Here is an 18,463-nt window from a genome sequence, read left to right as displayed (position 1 = left end):
CTCTGTAAAGAATGCCACAAGTAGTCAGTCGGTATTCCGCGTTGTAGAGGAGCACGGCAACTTGTCGGAGCTGTGTCAGGATGTTAAACGACACCCCTGTCGGTTCCAGACCCTGGAGAACAGCCAGCTGGCCTCGCTGCCAGACCTGGAGTCACTGGATCTCAGCCGCAACCGCATCGCCAGCATTTCCGCCGGAACATTCCGGGGCCTCGGCAAGCTGAGAATGCTCGACCTGGGTGTCAACATGCTGCGCACGGTAAGGTGGCCCACCTCCCCCCACGCCCACACCCACACCCACGCACGCATGCGTGCACACGCACAGATATATGTTGTCTCCAAACTGTTCCTCTACAGTACATAGTGCTGTAAAATGTATTCGTATTCTTCCATATTTAGCATTTTCTTGAGTGCAATTGGGGGACCGCACCCTAACGATGAAAAACACCCCCGTATTGTAACACCACCTTCTCTGTGCTACACTTTTAGCACTACACATGATAGCCTGCAATGCTCTACAGGCATTCACCAAACCCAAACCCTTCTGTCAGTTTACCACATGGAAATCACTCATTTTCAGTCATCCACTGTCCAGTGGCATCGAACTTCACACCACATCGAGCGTCTGACTACAGAAAAGTGTAGCTTATGAGGAGCTGCTCGAGCATTGTACCCGTTCCTTCAAACTCCGTACAGACAGTCACTGTGTTAAAACTTCCTGGCAGATTAAAATTGTGTGCCGGACTGTGACTCAAACTCTGGACCTTTGCCTTTCGTGGGCAAGTGCTCTACCGACTGAACTACCCGAGCATGACTTGCGTCCCGTTCTCACAACTTTACTTCTGCCAGTACCTCGTCTCCTACCTCCCAAACTTCACAGAAGCTCTCCTGCAAACCTTGGAGAACTAGCACTCCTGAAAGAAAGGATATTGTAGACATGTGGCTTAGCCACAGCCTGGGCGATTTTTCCAGAATGAGATTTTTCACTCTGCAGCAGAGTGTGTACTGATGTGAAACTTCCTGGCAGATTAAAACTGCTTGTCGGACCGAGGCATGAACTTGCCCACGAAAGGCAAAGGTCTCGAGTTAGAGTCTCAGTCCAGCACTCAGTTTTAATCTGGCAGGAAGTTTTGTATCAGTGCACACTCTGCTGCAGAGTGAAAATCTCATTCCAGTCACTGTGTTACTTAAACTGCTGGTAGCACTATGGAACTCCCGTATGTTCTTTCCATTAATTTTGCGTGATTTTTTTTTTTTTTTACACAGCCACCCTTCTTAGTGCTTGACAGTCCCTGTCTGTCAGTATGCAACATCCACCTGGTATCAGTTTAGCTGGCCGTTCCTTTGTGTTTCATTTCACCATCACATCATCAACAGTCTACTTTTGCAGCTTTGGAAAGTTTGGAATCTCCCTGGTGAATTTATTACTCAGGTGACATTCAATGATTGGTCAAGGTTTGAAGTCACCGAGTGCTCTAGGCTAACCTGCTCTCCTGTTACAGCTTCTCTACTGACTAGACAGTACTCCCCACCTCCTTTTATACTGGTGTATCCACCTTTTGTGGTCAGTTCCACATCACATAGTGTGTCCAGATGCTTTTGATCTGATAGTGTATTTCTGGCATGAGTTTTATTATGTCAAAATTGTATTTATATTTGTGATTTAAGAGTTACAAGAATTATACCACTATGTAGTTAACTGTAGACATCAGTTACACCGATCAGAGTGCAGGTACATACACTGGCAACATCTTTCCTGCCCTCTTTAGCTATACTTTAATGAGTTGCTATGTAATGTAATGAATTGCTGTAATTGTGAAAAGGAAAATCTGTTTGTTAATTTGATTTTCTAGCATTTTACATTTCTGTTTTCATTTCTTTTTAAACAAATCAAAACTGATTATGAACATCTTTAAGTAAGAGAAAGGTGCAATAGAAGAATTTTGTTTCAAAGGCAACCACTGTGTTCCAACTAGGTAGCATACCTGGATATACACTACAAGGCACAACTCCACTGACAGCATTTCAGAGGTTGTTCAGGGATATTTTCTGAATATTTTGACATAAGGGGCCCGAAGTCTCTGCTTGATCATTACAGAGTAATTGCACTATGTTTGAATAAAAATCTCTCGGTGTACATGCCACGTCAATTCAGGATAAAACTCCAAGCTTTCGACCACTACCTCCATGGTCATTGTCAGGGCTAAAACTGACTGTCGTTAACTAGTGAGGCTCCCACTTTTATACGGCTTCTGATTGGCTGGAATACGTCATAGCAACAGCAATGTGGCGCATAGTGAAGTGGTGCCCTCTACTTCCATAGATGTAGTTTCTATCCCGCGTTGCTTGCAGTGCCATCCTTTGAATCAGGGGGTAAAGTGTGGGAAGTTTTCCTCTGCGATTTTTCTTTATCCAGTGAACTCTTCCAGGTGCTCCTAAGTGCATAGCCATTGTCTCAGTTAAAGTTATTATCGCTGAGTCTAATTTCGACTGCTTCCTGGATCACAGAGTCCCAGTAATTCAATGCGTGGGCTATTACTTTCATTTCTTCAAATAAAATCTTACGCTTGTTAAGCAGGCTATGTTCAGCCACCGCTGATTTTTCCAAATACCTGTATTTCAGGGGGCGATGGTGCTCGGTGCAATGGTCAGCAACGGTTCTTACCGACTGGCCCACGTAATTCTTGCCACATTTGCAAGGAATACTATAAATTCCCGGCATCCTTAAGTTGAGACTATCTTTGTCTGGTCTCAACATTTCCTTAATTTTCCTAGGTGGTCAGAAAACTGGTTTTATTCCTTGCCTCTTTAGGACTCTGACTATCTTGCTTGTTGTAGCACTGCAAAATGGAAGCCGCGCTATGTGTTGGTCCTCTTCTTGTTCATGGACGGTATCGTGTCTTACTTTCTTGGACAATACTGATTTAATTTCACCAGTAGAATAACCATTCCTCTTGAAAACAGTCGTCAAATGGTTAATTTCGTGACCGAGGTGGTCCTTGCCAGAAATAGTCCTGGTTCTGTGTACTAAACTATTCAGCATAGGTCTCTTCTGAGACGGATGATGGAAGCTGTGGCTATGCAGATATAAGTCTGTATGCGTTGGCTTCCTGTACACAGAATGGCCCAGTCGTCCATCCGGTTTTCACTCCACCGACACATCTAAAAAAGGTAACCTCTCTTCATTCTCTACTTCCATTGTAAATTTTATGTTTGGATGTACCCCATTCAAATGTTCAATGAACTGCTGCAGTGTGTCACTGCCATGTGACCAGATTTAAAAAAGTGTCATCGATGTATCTGTAGAAGCATGATGGGCATAGGTGAGCACTGCTCAATGCTCGTTCTTCAAAATCCTCCATGAAAAAATTCGCTATTGCTGGTGATAGTGGTGAACCCGGGGCTGTTCCATCTGTCATTTCATAATAATTTACACTGTATAAAAAATAAGTGGTCGTCAAGTTATGCCGGAACATCTTCAAAATTTCTGAGGAAAAATGAGCAGCCAACAGTTGTTATGTGTCATCCACAGGTACTTTGGTGAACAGAGAAACCACTTCAAGGCTGACCATGATATCATTTGGCCCTATCTTCGTCTGTTTTATGATATCAACAAACATTTTTGAATTCTTGATATGATGTGGGCAGTGACCAATTATAGGCGCCAACAATTTAGTTAAGTGTTTTGCAAGCCTGTACATAGGAGAGCCAATATTTGTTCAAGAAATACATCGCAAAAGACTTCGTAGCCATGCACTATGTTTGATTTCTTATACCTATTATCTTTGTACCCATATTGCAGTGAAACACAGGTCGGATAAAAAGTTGTGGCAACACTGCCGTAACATGAAGGATGTGAATCACACGGCATGCCCACTATAGAAACAGATAGCGGAAGTTCAGCTGAAATAGTGCAGTGAGTGGCGATGGCTGTGTTTGAGTCAGTTGCAGTGTGCTGTCTGAAAGTGCAGGCGGCTAGTTCAAGTACTCTAACAGTATGTTTCGGAAACGTAAACCACGTGCACGGATGAAGATTGACATAGCACATGGTCAGAGTGCACAACAGTGATTCCTTCTGGCACCGCTTCCCATCATCCTTTGTGACAACGCACGATGTGACGCAGTCGACCTCACGCAGGAGCCCGTGCGTACGCGAGGGTGGGAGATACTGGAACGTCCCCGTATTCACCCGATACGAGTCTGTCTGTTTATGACCTGTTCATCAAAATGAAGCAACCTCTTCTGGTGTGCGCTACAACACGAGAAGATATCCCCTGTGCCATAGGATATTCATTGTGAGACATTGACAGAGTCGGCTACACTGACAGAGTACGACTTCCACGTCTGTGGGAGAAGGAAATTGAGATGTGGGGCGACTGTATTGAAAGTGGTTGTTGTTCTTGTTGTTGTGGTCTTCAGTCCTGAGACTGGTTTGATGCAGCTCTCCATGCTACTCTATCCTGTGCAAGCTTCTTCATCTCCCAGTACCTACTGCAGCCTACATCCTTCTGAATCTGCAAGTGTATTCATCTCTTGGTCTCCCTCTACAATTTTTACCCTCCACGCTGCCCTCCAATACCAAATTGGTGATCCCTTGATGCCTCAGAACATGTTCTTCAGAAACGCTTTCCTTGCCATTGCCAGTCTACATTTTATATCCTCTCTACTTCGACTATCATCAGTTATTTTGCTCCCCAAATAGCAAAACTCCTTTACTACTTTATGTGTCTCATTTCCTAATCTAATTCCCTCAGCATCACCCGACTTAATTCGACTACATTCCATTATCCTTGTTTTGCTTTTGTTGATGTTCATCTTATACCCTCCTTTCAAGACACTGTCCATTCCATTCAACTGCTCTTCCAAGTCTTTGCTGTCTCTGACAGAATTACAATGTCATCGGCGAACCTCAGTTTTTATTTCTTCTCTGTGGATTTTAATACCTACTCTGAACTTTTCTTTTGTTTCCTTTACTGCTTGCTCAATATACAGATTGAATAGCATCGGGGAGAGGCTACAACCCTATCTCACTCCCTTCCCAACCACTGCTTCCTTTTCATGTCCCTCGACTCTTATAACTGCCATCTGGTTTCTGTACAAATTGTAAATAGCCTTTCGCTCCCTGTATTTTACCCCTGCCACCTTCAGAATTTGAAAGAGACTATTCCAGTCAACATTGTCAAAAGCTTTCTCTAAGTCTACAAATGCTAGAAATGTAGGTTTGTCTTTCCTTAATCTTTCTTCTAAGATAAGTCGTAAGGTCAGTGTTGCCTCACGTGGTTCCAACATTTGTACGGAATCCAAACTGGTCTTCCCCGAGGTTGCCTTCTACCAGTTTTTCCATTCATCTGTAAAGAATTCGTGTTAGTATTTTGCAGCTGTGACTTATTAAACTGATAGTTCAGTAATTTTCACATCTGCCAACACCTGTTTTCTTTGGGATTGGAATTATTATATTCTTCTTGAAGTCTGAGGGAATTTCGCCTGTCTCTTGCATCTTGCTCACCAGATGGTAGAGTTTTCTCAGGACTGGCTCTCCCAAGGCCGTCAGTAGTTCTAATGGAATGTTGTCTACTCCCGGGGCCTTGTTTCGATTCATGTCTTTCAGTGCTCTGTCAAACTCTTCATGCAGTATCGTATCTCCCATTTTATCTTCATCTACCTCCTCGTCCATTTCCATAATATTGTCCTCAAGAACATCACCCCTGTATAGACCCTCTATATACTCCTTCCACATTTCTGCTTTCCCTTCTTTGCTTAGAGCTGGGTTTCCATCTGAACTCTTGATATTCATGCAAGTGGTTCTCTTTTCTCCAAAGGTCTCTTTAATTTTCCTGTAGGCAGTAGCTATCTTACCCCTTGTGAGATAAGCCTCTACATCCTTACATTTGTCCTCTGTATTGAAGGTATGGTGAACAAATGTCAATAAAGTCTGGTATGAATTTTAACTGTGTTTTCACTGCTTTTTATCCAATCAATGTAGACTGAAGTGACAAAAGCCACAGGATAGTGATGTGCCAAAGATACAGATGGCAGCAGCATCGCATGCACCTGACATAAGGGTAGTGCATTAGCGGAGCTGTCATTTATGGTCAGGTAATTCATATTAAATGGTTTTCAATGTGATTATGGGCACACAGTGGGAATTAATAGATACTGAATGGAGAATGGTAGTTGGAGCTAGACACGTGTGGTATTTCATTTCGGAAGTTGTCAGAGAATTCAATATTCTGAGATCCAGAGTGTCGAGAGTGGGCCAAGAATACCAGATTTCACGCATTACCTCTCAGCACGTGCAAAGCAGTGGCTGACAGCCTTCACACGACAATTGAGAGTGGTGGCGTTTGTACACAGTTGTCAGTGCTAACAGACAAGCAACACCATGTGAAATAACTGCTAAAATCAATGTGGGACGAACAACAAACTCATCCATTAGGACAGTGCAGTGCAGTGCTGTAGCATACAGAGAAGTTGCAGCATTAGAAAATTGCAGCGAAATACAGGAAGATCTGCAGCGGATAGGCACTTGGTGGGAGTGGCAACTGACAAATGTAGACAAATGTAATGTATTGTGATTACATAGAAAGAAGGATCCTTTATTCTATGATTATATGATAGTGGAACAAACACTGGTAGCAGTTACTCCTGTAAAATATCTGGGAGTATGCATACAGAATGATTTGAAGTGGAATGATCATATAAAAATAATTTTTGGTAAGGCGGGTGCCAGATTGAGATTCATTGGGAGAGTCCTTAGAAAATGTAGTCCATCAACAAAGGAGATGGCTTACAAAACACTCATTCGACCTATACTTGACTATTGCTCATCAGTGTGGGATCTGTACCAGGTCAGGTTGACAGAGGAGATAGAAAAGATCCAAAGAAGAATGGTGCATTTTGTCACAGGGTTATTTGGTAAGCGTGATAGCGTTACGGAGACGTTTAGCAAACTCGAGTGGCAGACTCTGCAAGAGAGGCGCTCTGCATCGCGGTGTAGCTTGCTGTCCAGGTTTTGAGAGGGTGCGTTTCTGGATGAGGTATCGAATATATTGCTTCCCCCTACTTATACCTCCCGAGGAGATCACGAATGTAAAATTAGAGAGATTTGAGCGCGCACGGAGGCTTTCCGGCAGTCGTTCTTCCCGCGAACCATATGCGACTGGAACAGGAAAGGGAGGTAATGACAGTGGCACGTAAAGTGCCCTCCACCACACATCGTTAGGTGGCTTGCGGAGTATAAATGTAGATGTAGTTGTAGATGTAGAAATGTGGCATTAATGGGCTGTGGCAGCAGATGACCGACGCAAGTGCCCTGACACGAGTGCCTTTGCTGACAGCACAATATTGCCTGCGGTGCTTCACCAGGGCTTGTGACTGTGTCCATTGGACTCTGGGACACTGAAAAACAGTGGTCTGGTGAGGTGAGTCCCAATTTCAGTTGGTAAGAGCTGATGGTAAGATTAGAGTGTGGAGCAGACCCCACAAAGCCGTGGAACCAAGTTGTCAACAAGCCACTGTGCGAGGTACTGGTGGCTCCATAATGGTGTGGGCTGTGTTTACCTGGAACGGACCAGGTCCTCCGGTCCAACCGAACCGATAATTGATGGGGAATTGTTACGTTCAGCTACTCAGAGACCACTTGCAGCCATTTGTGGACTGCAAGTTCCCAAACAACAATGTAATTTTTACGGGTGACAATGTGCCGTGTCACCTGGCTAAACTTGTGTGCAGTTGGTTTGAAGAACATTCTGGACAATTTGAGCAAATAGTTTTGGCACACAGATCACCTGATTATGAATCCCACGGGACACTATGTGACATAATTGAGATGGCAGTTCGTGCACAGATCCATCAAATTGCCACGTCAAGTTGCTCCACTACCCCGGGCAAAAGGAGGTTCAAAACTGTATTAGGAGGTCTCCCGTGACTTTTGTCACCTCGGTGTATATGAACAATAGTACAAATGTTGGCAGTATGTGGTGTGTGTCTTGTTTCAAAACAAACTTGTTGGACTCACTCTCATCATCATCATCAGTTATCTGCTATATTAGCAGGTCCTTTGCCTCTCCATTTTCTGCGATCCATTGCTTGCTTCTTAGGCTGCTGTATGTTGTACTGTCCATCGTGTCATTCAGTATCTGGAATCTCTTCCTTCCTTGCTTCCTTTTCCCTTCTACATAACCTTCTAAAACTGTTTTTATCAGTCTGTCATTCTTTCTTAATATATGCCCAATCCAATTTCTTTTTCTTCTTTTTATTACATCTAGTAACTGTCTTTTCTCTCCCACTCTTCTCAGTACCTCTTCAGTTTTTACTCTGTCCATCCAACTTATTCTTTCCACCCTCCACCATGTCCAGATCTCAAAAGCCTCCAGCCTTTCTCTGTCTTTTTTCCTCACAGTCCATGTTTCAGCGCCATATAGAACAACACTCCATACAAGACATTTTATGAGTCTCTTTCTGAGTTCTCTGTCCAGACCGCTGCAGAAAATTCTCCTTTTCTTATAAAATGCCTCTTTTTGCCATTGCTATCCTTGTTTTAATTTCTGTGGTGCACTTCCAGTCGGTGTCTATCCTGCTTCCAAGATACTTAAAATTTTGCACCTGTTCTAGTATTTCTCCATTCAGCATAATTTTTATTTCCTTATTTCCTCCTAGTGCCAATACTTTTGTTTTATTTGTGTTAATTTTCATTCCCTATTTTTTTCCGTTAGTTGCAATGGTGTCCACCAAATCCTGTAATTCTTTTTCCCCTGTGGCTAAAAGGACAACATCATCAGCAAACCTCAAACACCCTACTCTTCTTCCTCCAATTTCTACTCCTTTGTCATCTAATGAGCATTGGTCAATCATATTTCCCAAGTAGAGGTTGAAAAGAGTAGGTGCTAGACAGCATCCTTGTCTTACTCCTTTTCCTAGTCTGATCCAGTTTGTACTTTCTCCTCTCACTTTAACTGAAACTTTTTGATTAAGATATAATGAGTTTATAAGTCTTCTGGTTTTCCAGTCCACTCTCTTTTCCCTCATTATAGTCGCCAGCTTGTCCCAAACCACATTGTCAAATGCCTTTTCTAGACCGATGAAGCACATATATAGGTCTCTTCCTATTTCAATAAACCTTTCTCCCAAGATTCGTAGGAGCCCTATAACATCTCTGGTGCCCGTATTCCATCTAAAGCCAAACTGCTCCTCACCAAGATTCTCCTCCATTACTTTTTCAAGTCTTTTATTAATTATTCTTAACATCACTTTGGCTGCATGCGAAATGAGGCTGATTGTCCTGTGCTCGTTTCATTTCTTGGTTACTTGTTTTTTCGGTAATGGAATCATTATTGTTGTCAGAAAGTCCTCAGGCCATTCACCACTGTCATATATTTTATTTTTTATTTATTTTTTAAATTTTTTTTTCACATATTTTATTTTATTTTACTCTAGACAACAGTACTGTAGACAACAGTGAATCATACCTTGCTCCTCACCCTCAAACTCGCATTCAGTTCCGTCCAGGGGTTCATTTCCCTGCAGCATTAGTTGTGCGTTAACAGTGATACACAGCAGTGCTATGAACGAGTTTACTGATGGAGGGTTGGCCGACGTACACCTCGTGGAAGAGGGGCACGACTATGCTGTGCTCGACGTTTCCCACTGTGATGCCAACTTGATCAGTCATTACAGTTATTTCGCGTCAGAGAACTGTTGCATTACTCTGTGTTTTGTTCTGCAGTTTTTGAGGAGTACACATTAAGGGTCTTTTCATTGTTTTGAAAGTACTGTTACGTAAACTTTGATTGCTGACTCAATAGAGCAAATAAGGATAACTATATAATTAATCTGTAATGAGCCACTTGGATCACTTACACAAAAATACTCTGAAAATATCCCACATCAGCCTCCAATATTTTGTCATTGGCTTTAAATTTCACCTGCAGAAACTAACTGATTTGTATGCAGTATAGCTGAATTTACATATTTAACAATCACGGCAACTAGCACAAGATACAGAAAGAATTTTCTGCTTTCAAATAGCACAATAAGTAACGTGAAATGGTTTCTCAGAGCCAGAACTACTTTATGAGCATAACAACTACAGGCATTTAGAGCATGCAGTAGTAATTTAAGAGAGTAATGTTTTGTTAAGAATCTTAAGACAAAAGTTGTTGTTATTTTTGTTGTGGTCTTCAGTACAAAGTCTGATTTGATGCAGTTCTCCATGCTCCGGTATCCTGTGCTAGCCTCTTCATCTCCGAATAACTACTGCAACCTACATGCTTCTTAATCTGCTTACTGTATTCATCTCTCAGTCTCTGTCTATGAGTTTTGTCCCCACACTTCCCACCAATACTAAACTTTTGTCCCTTGATATCTCAATGTGTCCTATCAACCAATCCCTTTTTTCAGCCAAGTTTTCCCATAAATTGCTTTTCTCTCCAGTTCATTTCAACATCTCCTCATTAGTTATGTGATCTACCCATCTCATCTTCATCATTCTTCTGTAGCACCATATTACCATATTTCAAAAGCTTCCATTCTCTTCTTGCCTGACCTGTTTATTGTCAACATTTTGCTACAATCCAAACAAATACTTTCAGGAAAGACTCCCTAACACTTTTATTTATATTAGATATTAACAAACTCCTCTTTTTCAGAAATGCTTTGCTTGGTATCGCTGGTCTGCATTTTAAATTCTCTCTTCCGCAGCAACTGTACACTGTTTTTCTGAACCAATGCTAGAACTGATCAAGTATTTTTAGTGTCTCGTTTCCTAATCTAATGCCCTCAGCATCACCTGATTTTATTCAACTACATTCCATTATCTTTGGTTTGCTTTTGTAGATATATATCTTATATCCTCTTTTCAAGACACTGCCTATTCCACTCAACTACCCTTCCGAGCCCTTTATTGTCTTCGGCAGAATTACAATGTCACTGGCAAACCTCAAAGTTTCTATATCTTCTCCATGGACTTTCGTTCAGTCTTCCAATTTCTCTCAGTCTCCATTACTGGTTGCTCAATGTACAGACTGAATAATATCAGGAATAAGTTGCAAAACTGTCTCACTCACTCACTTCTCAACCACTGCTTCCCTTTCAAGGTCTATGACTTAAAAACTGCAGTCCCGCTTCTGTACAAGTAGTATGTAACCTTTGATTCCCTGTATTTTCAAAAACTTTCTCTGATGAATCTAGAAATGCTATAAATGAAGGTTTACTTATCTTCTAAGATAAGTCATGGGAACAATATTACCCTGCATGTTTCTGTATTTCTCTGGAACCCAAACTGATCTTGCATCAGGTTGGCTTTGTATCCTTCTGTACAGAATTCATGTCCATGTTTCACAGCCGTGACTTCTTCAGCAGACTGCTTGGTGGTACTCAGCCTTGTCAGTATCTGCACATTAAACGTAGTTTCAAACCTGTTTGAAGCTTTTTCTCTCTGCGACCTCCCCCAAAATATGGAGAAAGTTTATACCTAACAACATTTTTGCTTTTCTTATACCCTTGACCAATTGTAATGCAGTTCAGCTGCAACTAGGTCTGGCATGATAGTTGCGACCCGTGAATCTTCTTTGCTGGAACTTGAACCAGCTGAGCATTGATGGGTAGGTGTTCACTCCAGTGTTGCCACCACGCAGAGGTCACTTTGACAGAATTGATATTTTCTGAACCAAACCAGGGTGGTTAGCATGTTTTGAGATGAGTTGTTGGTGGATCTCGTAGGACACTGTACAAGAAAGATTTATTCTAACAAGGGAACCTCCCCATCGCACGCCCTTCAGATTTCAAATGGTTCAAATGGCTCTGAGCATTATGGGACTCAACTGCTGAGGTCATTAGTCCCCTAGAACTTAGAACTAGTTAAACCTAACTAACCTAAGGACATCACAAACATCCATGCCCGAGGCAGGATTCGAACCTGTGACCGTAGCGGTCTTGCGGTTCCAGACTGCAGTGCCTTTAACCGCACGGCCACTTCGGCCGGCTCCCTTCAGATTTAGTTATATGTTGGCACAGTGGATAGGCATTGAAAAACTGAACACAGATCAATCGAGAAAACAGAAAGAAGTTGTGTGGAACTATGAAAAAAATAAGCAAAATATACAAACTGAGTAGTCCATGTGCAAGATAGGCAACATCAAGGATAGTGTGAGCTCAGGAGTGCCGTGGTTAGCGTGAGCAGCTGCGGAATGGTTCAAGTCTTCCCTCAAGTGAAAAGTTAAATTTTTTGTTTTCAGACAATTATTATCTGTCCGTCCGACGTGCGATGTGAGGTAACTGCGACGTAGTATGGGGATGCTACACCTAAACAGAAAAATTTGAAAACGTTAAAAACATATGTTTTGACAATGCACAGGGAAAACTGTGCAACTGTGAAACTGTTGCATTCATTTGTTACAGTTTATGTGACAAACTCTTATGTTTTCCTCACTCTTTTGGGAGTGATTACCTTATCCACAAGAAAACCTAAATCAGGCAAGGTAGGAGAATCTTTTTACCCATTTTCCAAATGTACAAGTTAGGTGTGTCGACAACATATTCCTGTCACGTGACGCACACGCCGTCACCAGTGTCGTATAGAATATATCAGACGTGTTTTCCTGTGGAGGAATTGGTTGACCTATGAGCTTGTGATCAAATATTTTCGGTTCCCATTGGAGAGGCACGTCCTTTCATCTACTAATCGCACGATTTTGCGGTGCGGTCGCAAAACACAGACACTAAACTTATTACAGTGAACAGAGACGTCAATGAATGAATGGACAGATCATAACTTTGCAAAAATAAAGAAAGCAAACTTTTCACTCGAGGGAAGACTTGAATCGAGGATCTCTCATTCCGTAGCTGCTCACACTAACCACAGGACCACGGCGCTCCTGAGCTCACATTACCCTTGATGTTGCCTATCTTGCGCATGGACTACTCAGTTTGTATGTTTTGCTTATTTTTTTCATAGTTCCACACAACTTCTTCCTGTTTTCTCGATTGATCTGTGTTCAGTTTTTCAAGGCCTATCCACTGTGCCAACTTATTACTAAATCTGAGGGGGGTGTGATGGGGAGGTCCCTTGTAAGAACTGATGTACTTGTACACTTTTACCACAGCTGCTTTCCCTCTTAGATACTGTGGAGTAGCTACTGAACAGGAGCAGATCTAACTTGGCTCTCAAGTCTTCATTAACCTCTTTTTTCGTGTGGGTGCCGTCTTCTGACACACGATTGCAGTATTCACCAGCAGAATACAGGAGAGTGAGTGCAGCGGAGCTCGGGCTGTTGCAGGTGGAGGACGGTACGTTCGAGGGCCTGCCGGCGCTGTCGCGTCTCTCGCTGCTGGACAACAACGTGCTGTTGCTACCGGCTGCAGCGCTGTCGCGCCTGCCGCGGCTGTCGCACCTGCAGCTGGGCTTCAACCGCGTGGCGGCACTGTCGGCGGACATCCTGCGGCCGCTCTGCCCGCGACTTGAGGCACTCTCCCTGGCCAGGAACCTCGTCAGGGAGCTGCCGGCTGCCGTCTTTGCCGGCTGCGAACACCTCGCCGCTGTCGACCTCAGCGGTAACCTGCTCGCCGGTGCCCTCCAAGGTCAGTAGCCAGCTCTGGCTGTGTGATGCAACGCTGCAGGTCTGAATGACCGTCTGCCGACAGCAAAATTCGTCGGAGGCTTTATTACGAAGATGGTGCAGTACTCGGTAACCGTGGACTGCTTTGGATGAGCGTGAGATCGCAACTGTTTGCACTTGCACTAAAGTTGCGCAAAAGTAATTCTGAATGGTGGTGTGAGTAGATAAGGTGTGTGTGAGAGGACCCTCAGAAATTGCGATGAATTCAGAAATAAACAGCCAAATATTTGCAACAAGGAAGAGTATGACTTCATTGCTGGTCATTTTACTTGCAGCAGCAGTTTAAACTTTACTCTTCAGCTGCACACCCTCAGTAATTACGACGACACCCCCCCTCCCCCACTGTCACCCATAAAAACAAGAAAAAACGCTAAAGATTTGTGACAAGCAAGCCATTTCATCTTACGTTTGTTCATCAGACTGAAGTTACAAAATTGAACAAATTCACTCTTGGTAGAAAGAGCACTCTTATATGTAAATTTCATCAAATATTGCGGAAAGTACTTCTGTTACATTAATAAGAAAGTTCTAGAATCATTCACAAATACAGAGATGCACAAAAAAATATCTATGCTACTGCGTCTTTCATCTTAGAATCTCCTGAAGGCTTTTACTGTCTATGTGCCAATAAATGGCATTTAATTACAGCAAATTGTACCGAGAGTGACGTGTCTGTGGGAAAGCTTCAATATTCTGTTGGCTTGAAACAGCATACCATCATGACATGCAGGTTATAATATGAAAACAATGAAATATAGCAAAATTCAATATGGCATCTCTGAAGAATGCTGAAGATTAGATGGGTAGATCACATAACTAATGAGGAGGTATTGAATAGAACTGGGCAGAAGAGGAGTTTGTGGCACAACTTGACAAGAAGAAGGGACCGGTTGGTAGGACATGTTCTGAGGCATCAAGGGATCACAAATTTAGCATTGGAGGGCAGTGTGGAGGGTAAAAATCACAGAGGGTGACCAAGAGATGAATACACTAAACAGATTCAGAAGGATATAGGTTGCAGTAAGTACTGAGAGATGAAGAGGCTTGCACAGGATAGAATAGCATGGAGAGCTGCATCAAACCAGTCTCAGGACTGAAGACCACAACAACAACAACAACAACAACATCTCCGAAGTATGTCAACATTGACTATTATGAAGTACTGCACAGTCTTCGTCCTGTAGCCTGCGACATTTTGCTGTCAACAGAAAATTTTTTTGTCCAGTGCGTCCCTACTGTGCCACCTTTTTTGTAATATTTTTGTAATTAAAGACACGTAACAGCTGAGATCTGTAATTTAACTTGTGGCATGGTGTATGGAAATGAGTCATTGCCTGCTTCCACTGCTGAGACACAGCACTGGCGTTTTCTGAGGGGTGGGTGAAGTTAGCCTGTCTGTGTTACACGACACACTCACACGGTAGTGAAATGAGGACATAAGATTAAGGGTTGAGTTTACTAGCAAGTAACTTCTGCACGTATTTTTTGTTGCCACTTGCTGAGGTTCTTGAACTGCAACAAAGTCCCTCAGACAAGTTATTTCAGGAACTCACTGCAAGTACTTGTCACACAAGTGTTTCCATTAGAGTCATGAGGTGAGATTGGCTATTGGAAGTTTACAATGTCATGCTTAAAAATCAGAGCATGTGCCACCATTACTGTGTTACTGTTGTTATTAAAGAAAAATTATGAAAAAAAAAATCAAGAAAAAACTAGTGTTTAGGTGGAGAAATTGATACATATTTTAATTTTCAAGAAAGGCTTTATTAATTTGTTGTTCATACTGCATCTGCAATTTGTGAGTTCTGTTTGGATACTTCAGCATCTGTTGTCTCAAAATCTGCCACTATATTTTGTGTTGCCTGTTCAACAATACAGTAAAGCACTTCACTTTCTGAATTAACAATTACACTATGTCACTGCTCCACAAGTATTCCCTATTTCTTGACAAAGGCATTTTTGTACTGGTACTGAACACACAGAACTTCAATGTGGGAAAAAAGTTCAGGCAACTGGCAAGTTTTCCATGTAATTGCATAAGATGTAAGAAAATGTTTCTACTAACTTCCAGAAGCTACTTTTGGAACCTGAGGAAATACCCGGAAATTGATTTGCTGGTGGTGTTCCCGTGTCAAAGAAAGTGCAGAAGTAGTTTTTACAAGAATTGCCTGGAAGTTTACTTGCTAGTAGATACACACATTTACAGTTTAATGTTGTGGTAAAACGAGGTGATTACAGGCGGAAAACAAGCTCAGGTTGAAAAGAATGAGGACAGAAATTGACCATGATCTTTTGAAAGGAACCACCCTGGCATTTGTCATGTTCAGGAAAGCCTAGTGCAACCTAAGTTTGGACTACAAGTTCAGTGAATTACCACTGCGATATCTTGCTCTGTAATCATGAACAAATTGAAACATGTAACTGTAGTGACATCTAACTTGGTAGTACAATCTTGAGGGAATTTACGGAGACAAAGGAAAATGTATGGAGAACATTCCACAGTCAAGAGAGCACAGGACACTTTGCAATGTACTGGTGAACCCAGTCCGAGGGCTCTGACATGAGTGAGGTGGCAGACAGACAACACATCTACCTTTCTTCTTAAAAGACATTGTAATGTAGTGTTACCTTTATTATCTTCTCCTCATTAGCTATTGAAACAACCTCGCTTTGTAATGTAATTTTAATTTTCACTCAAAGGCACATTCAACACAGCGCGGAAAAATACACGTCTTTCGTATCAAGACGAGAGAGAGAGACCTCCATTAGTTCTTTTTTTTTTTAAAAAAAAAAAAAAAAAAAAAAAAAAAAAAGCCTACGCAAAAGTAAAAAGATGAACAAAATTATTTATAAAATCGGTCACTGGCACAGCGCTCTTCTGCGTGCCCAATCGTAAATTATATCTTTGTATTGGCGGAGGCGCAGAAGTCAAAGTATCGTTACAGTAGTCACCGCTGACTGTATAAAATATTTATTGTTGCTATTGCAATTTTGGCCTTATGGCTATTTTCAAGTAAACTGCTAAATTTTCCTAAACACAAATACAAAAGTGAAGCACAGAGTGCATATACATAATTAAGCAAACATTTCATTAAGAAAGTAGCTCAATTATAAAAATCGGAGATAAATGTACATTACTTACATTCTGTCAGAATATAAAACTATCTGACATGAGTACATGTCGTCGTCAAAATGCAGCCTTTTGACTGTGAGACTCCCACAAGATCCGATGAGTACGACGCTTATTACATCATAATATGTTGTTAAATATACGCTGAACTGTCGATATTACCATCATTCTAATAATCTATCACACATACAAGTTCAGGTGCAGTGACCACATGTGGAGCTAAATCAATTGGCGCGAAAATGCATTTACTAAAGATACTGCCTGTGCATGTAGCAAAAATAGTGCACACCAAGGATACAACTTATAAGCTTTATATTGTAAAGTCTTTTCATCTGTTGACATCATACATCTTACTAAATAGTGCTATGATTGTAATGGGCAGTAGGATAGGTTGGGAATATTTATTTATAACATAATAGAGGATAATACATGTGTTATCTGTTAATAAGCTCTCACATTGACTTAAGTGCTCGTAAACGCGATGAAGACAGAGCTCTGATATATAATACTTTGTATGCGTATAAATTTTACGAATATGAATAGCGTACAATGCTCGCCAGCAATCCATTTCACTGTGTGGCACCACAAATTCTGACAAAACATCACAGTACCTCCACACAAATACAGGATGCATCCTTCAACCAGGCTCTATTATAGCAAACAGGGCTAAGTAAATATGTACACTATTCCATCAAAATTGTTTAAAATGTTTTCGGTAAGTGTCTCAAATAACTGTGTGGTTCTACAAATAACTGTTGAAGTAGATGGATACAATAAATCACATTCTTTTAATAATCACATTCTTTTAGTAATAATAAATCACATTCTTTTAACCTGAAAACAGCTTTCACATCCCGCAACTACCCTCCCGACCTGGTACAGAAGCAAATAACCAGAGCCACTTCCTCGTCCCCTCAAACCCAGAATCCCCCACAGAAGAACCACAAAAGTGCCCCACTTGTGACAGGATACTTTCCGGGACTGGACCAGACTCTGAATGTGGCTCTCCAGCAGGGATACGACTTCCTCAAATCCCGCCCTGAAATGAGATCCATCCTTCATGAAATCCTCCCCACTCCGCCAAGAGTGTCTTTCCGCCGTCCACCTAACCTTCGTAACCTGTTAGTTCATCCCTATGAAATCCCCAAACCACCTTCCCTACCCTCTGGCTCCTATCCTTGTAACCGCCCCCGATGCAAAACCTGTCCCATGCACCCTCCCACCACCACCTACTCCAGTCCTGTAACCCGGAAGGTGTACACGATCAAAGGTAGAACCACATGTGAAAGCACCCACGTGATTTACCAACTGACCTGCCTACACTGTGATGCATTCTATGTGGGAATGACCAGCAACAAACTGTCCATTCGCATGAATGGACACAGGCAGACAGTGTTTGTTGGTAATGAGGATCACCCTGTGGCTAAACATGCCTTGGTGTAGAACCAGCACATCTTGGCACAGTGTTACACCAACCTATCCGAACTCCGGAGATGGGAACTTGCCCTTCAGTATATCCTCTCTTCTCGTCATCCGCCAGGCCTCAATCTCCGCTAATTTCATGTTGCCGCCACTCATACCTCACCTGTCTTTCAACAACTTCTTTGCCTCTACACTTCTACCTCGACTGACATCTCTGCCCAAACTCTTTGTCTTTAAATATGTCTGCTTGTGTCTGTATGTGTGGATGGATATGTGCGTGTGTGCGAGTGTATACCTGTCC

At 42.2% G+C, this 18,463-nt stretch overlaps 1 protein-coding gene across 1 annotated transcript in view; it reads left to right on the top strand.

The window, feature by feature from the left end:
- LOC124719034 (chondroadherin-like protein) overlaps positions 1–18,463 on the top strand; it is a 174,832-nt gene that overhangs the window by 80,300 nt on the left and 76,069 nt on the right. The window contains exons 6-7 of the mRNA XM_047244702.1: positions 110–256; positions 13,272–13,572. Of these exons, the coding sequence (XP_047100658.1) occupies positions 110–256; positions 13,272–13,572 (448 nt within the window). The remainder of the gene's footprint in view (positions 1–109; positions 257–13,271; positions 13,573–18,463) is intronic.

Source organism: Schistocerca piceifrons, chromosome 10, assembly GCF_021461385.2.
Source record: "Schistocerca piceifrons isolate TAMUIC-IGC-003096 chromosome 10, iqSchPice1.1, whole genome shotgun sequence".
In the NCBI taxonomy this organism is placed as follows: Eukaryota; Metazoa; Arthropoda; class Insecta; order Orthoptera; family Acrididae; genus Schistocerca; species Schistocerca piceifrons.
The sequence above is the reverse complement of the archived record's forward strand: the minus strand, read 5'-3'. Positions and strand labels throughout refer to the sequence as shown.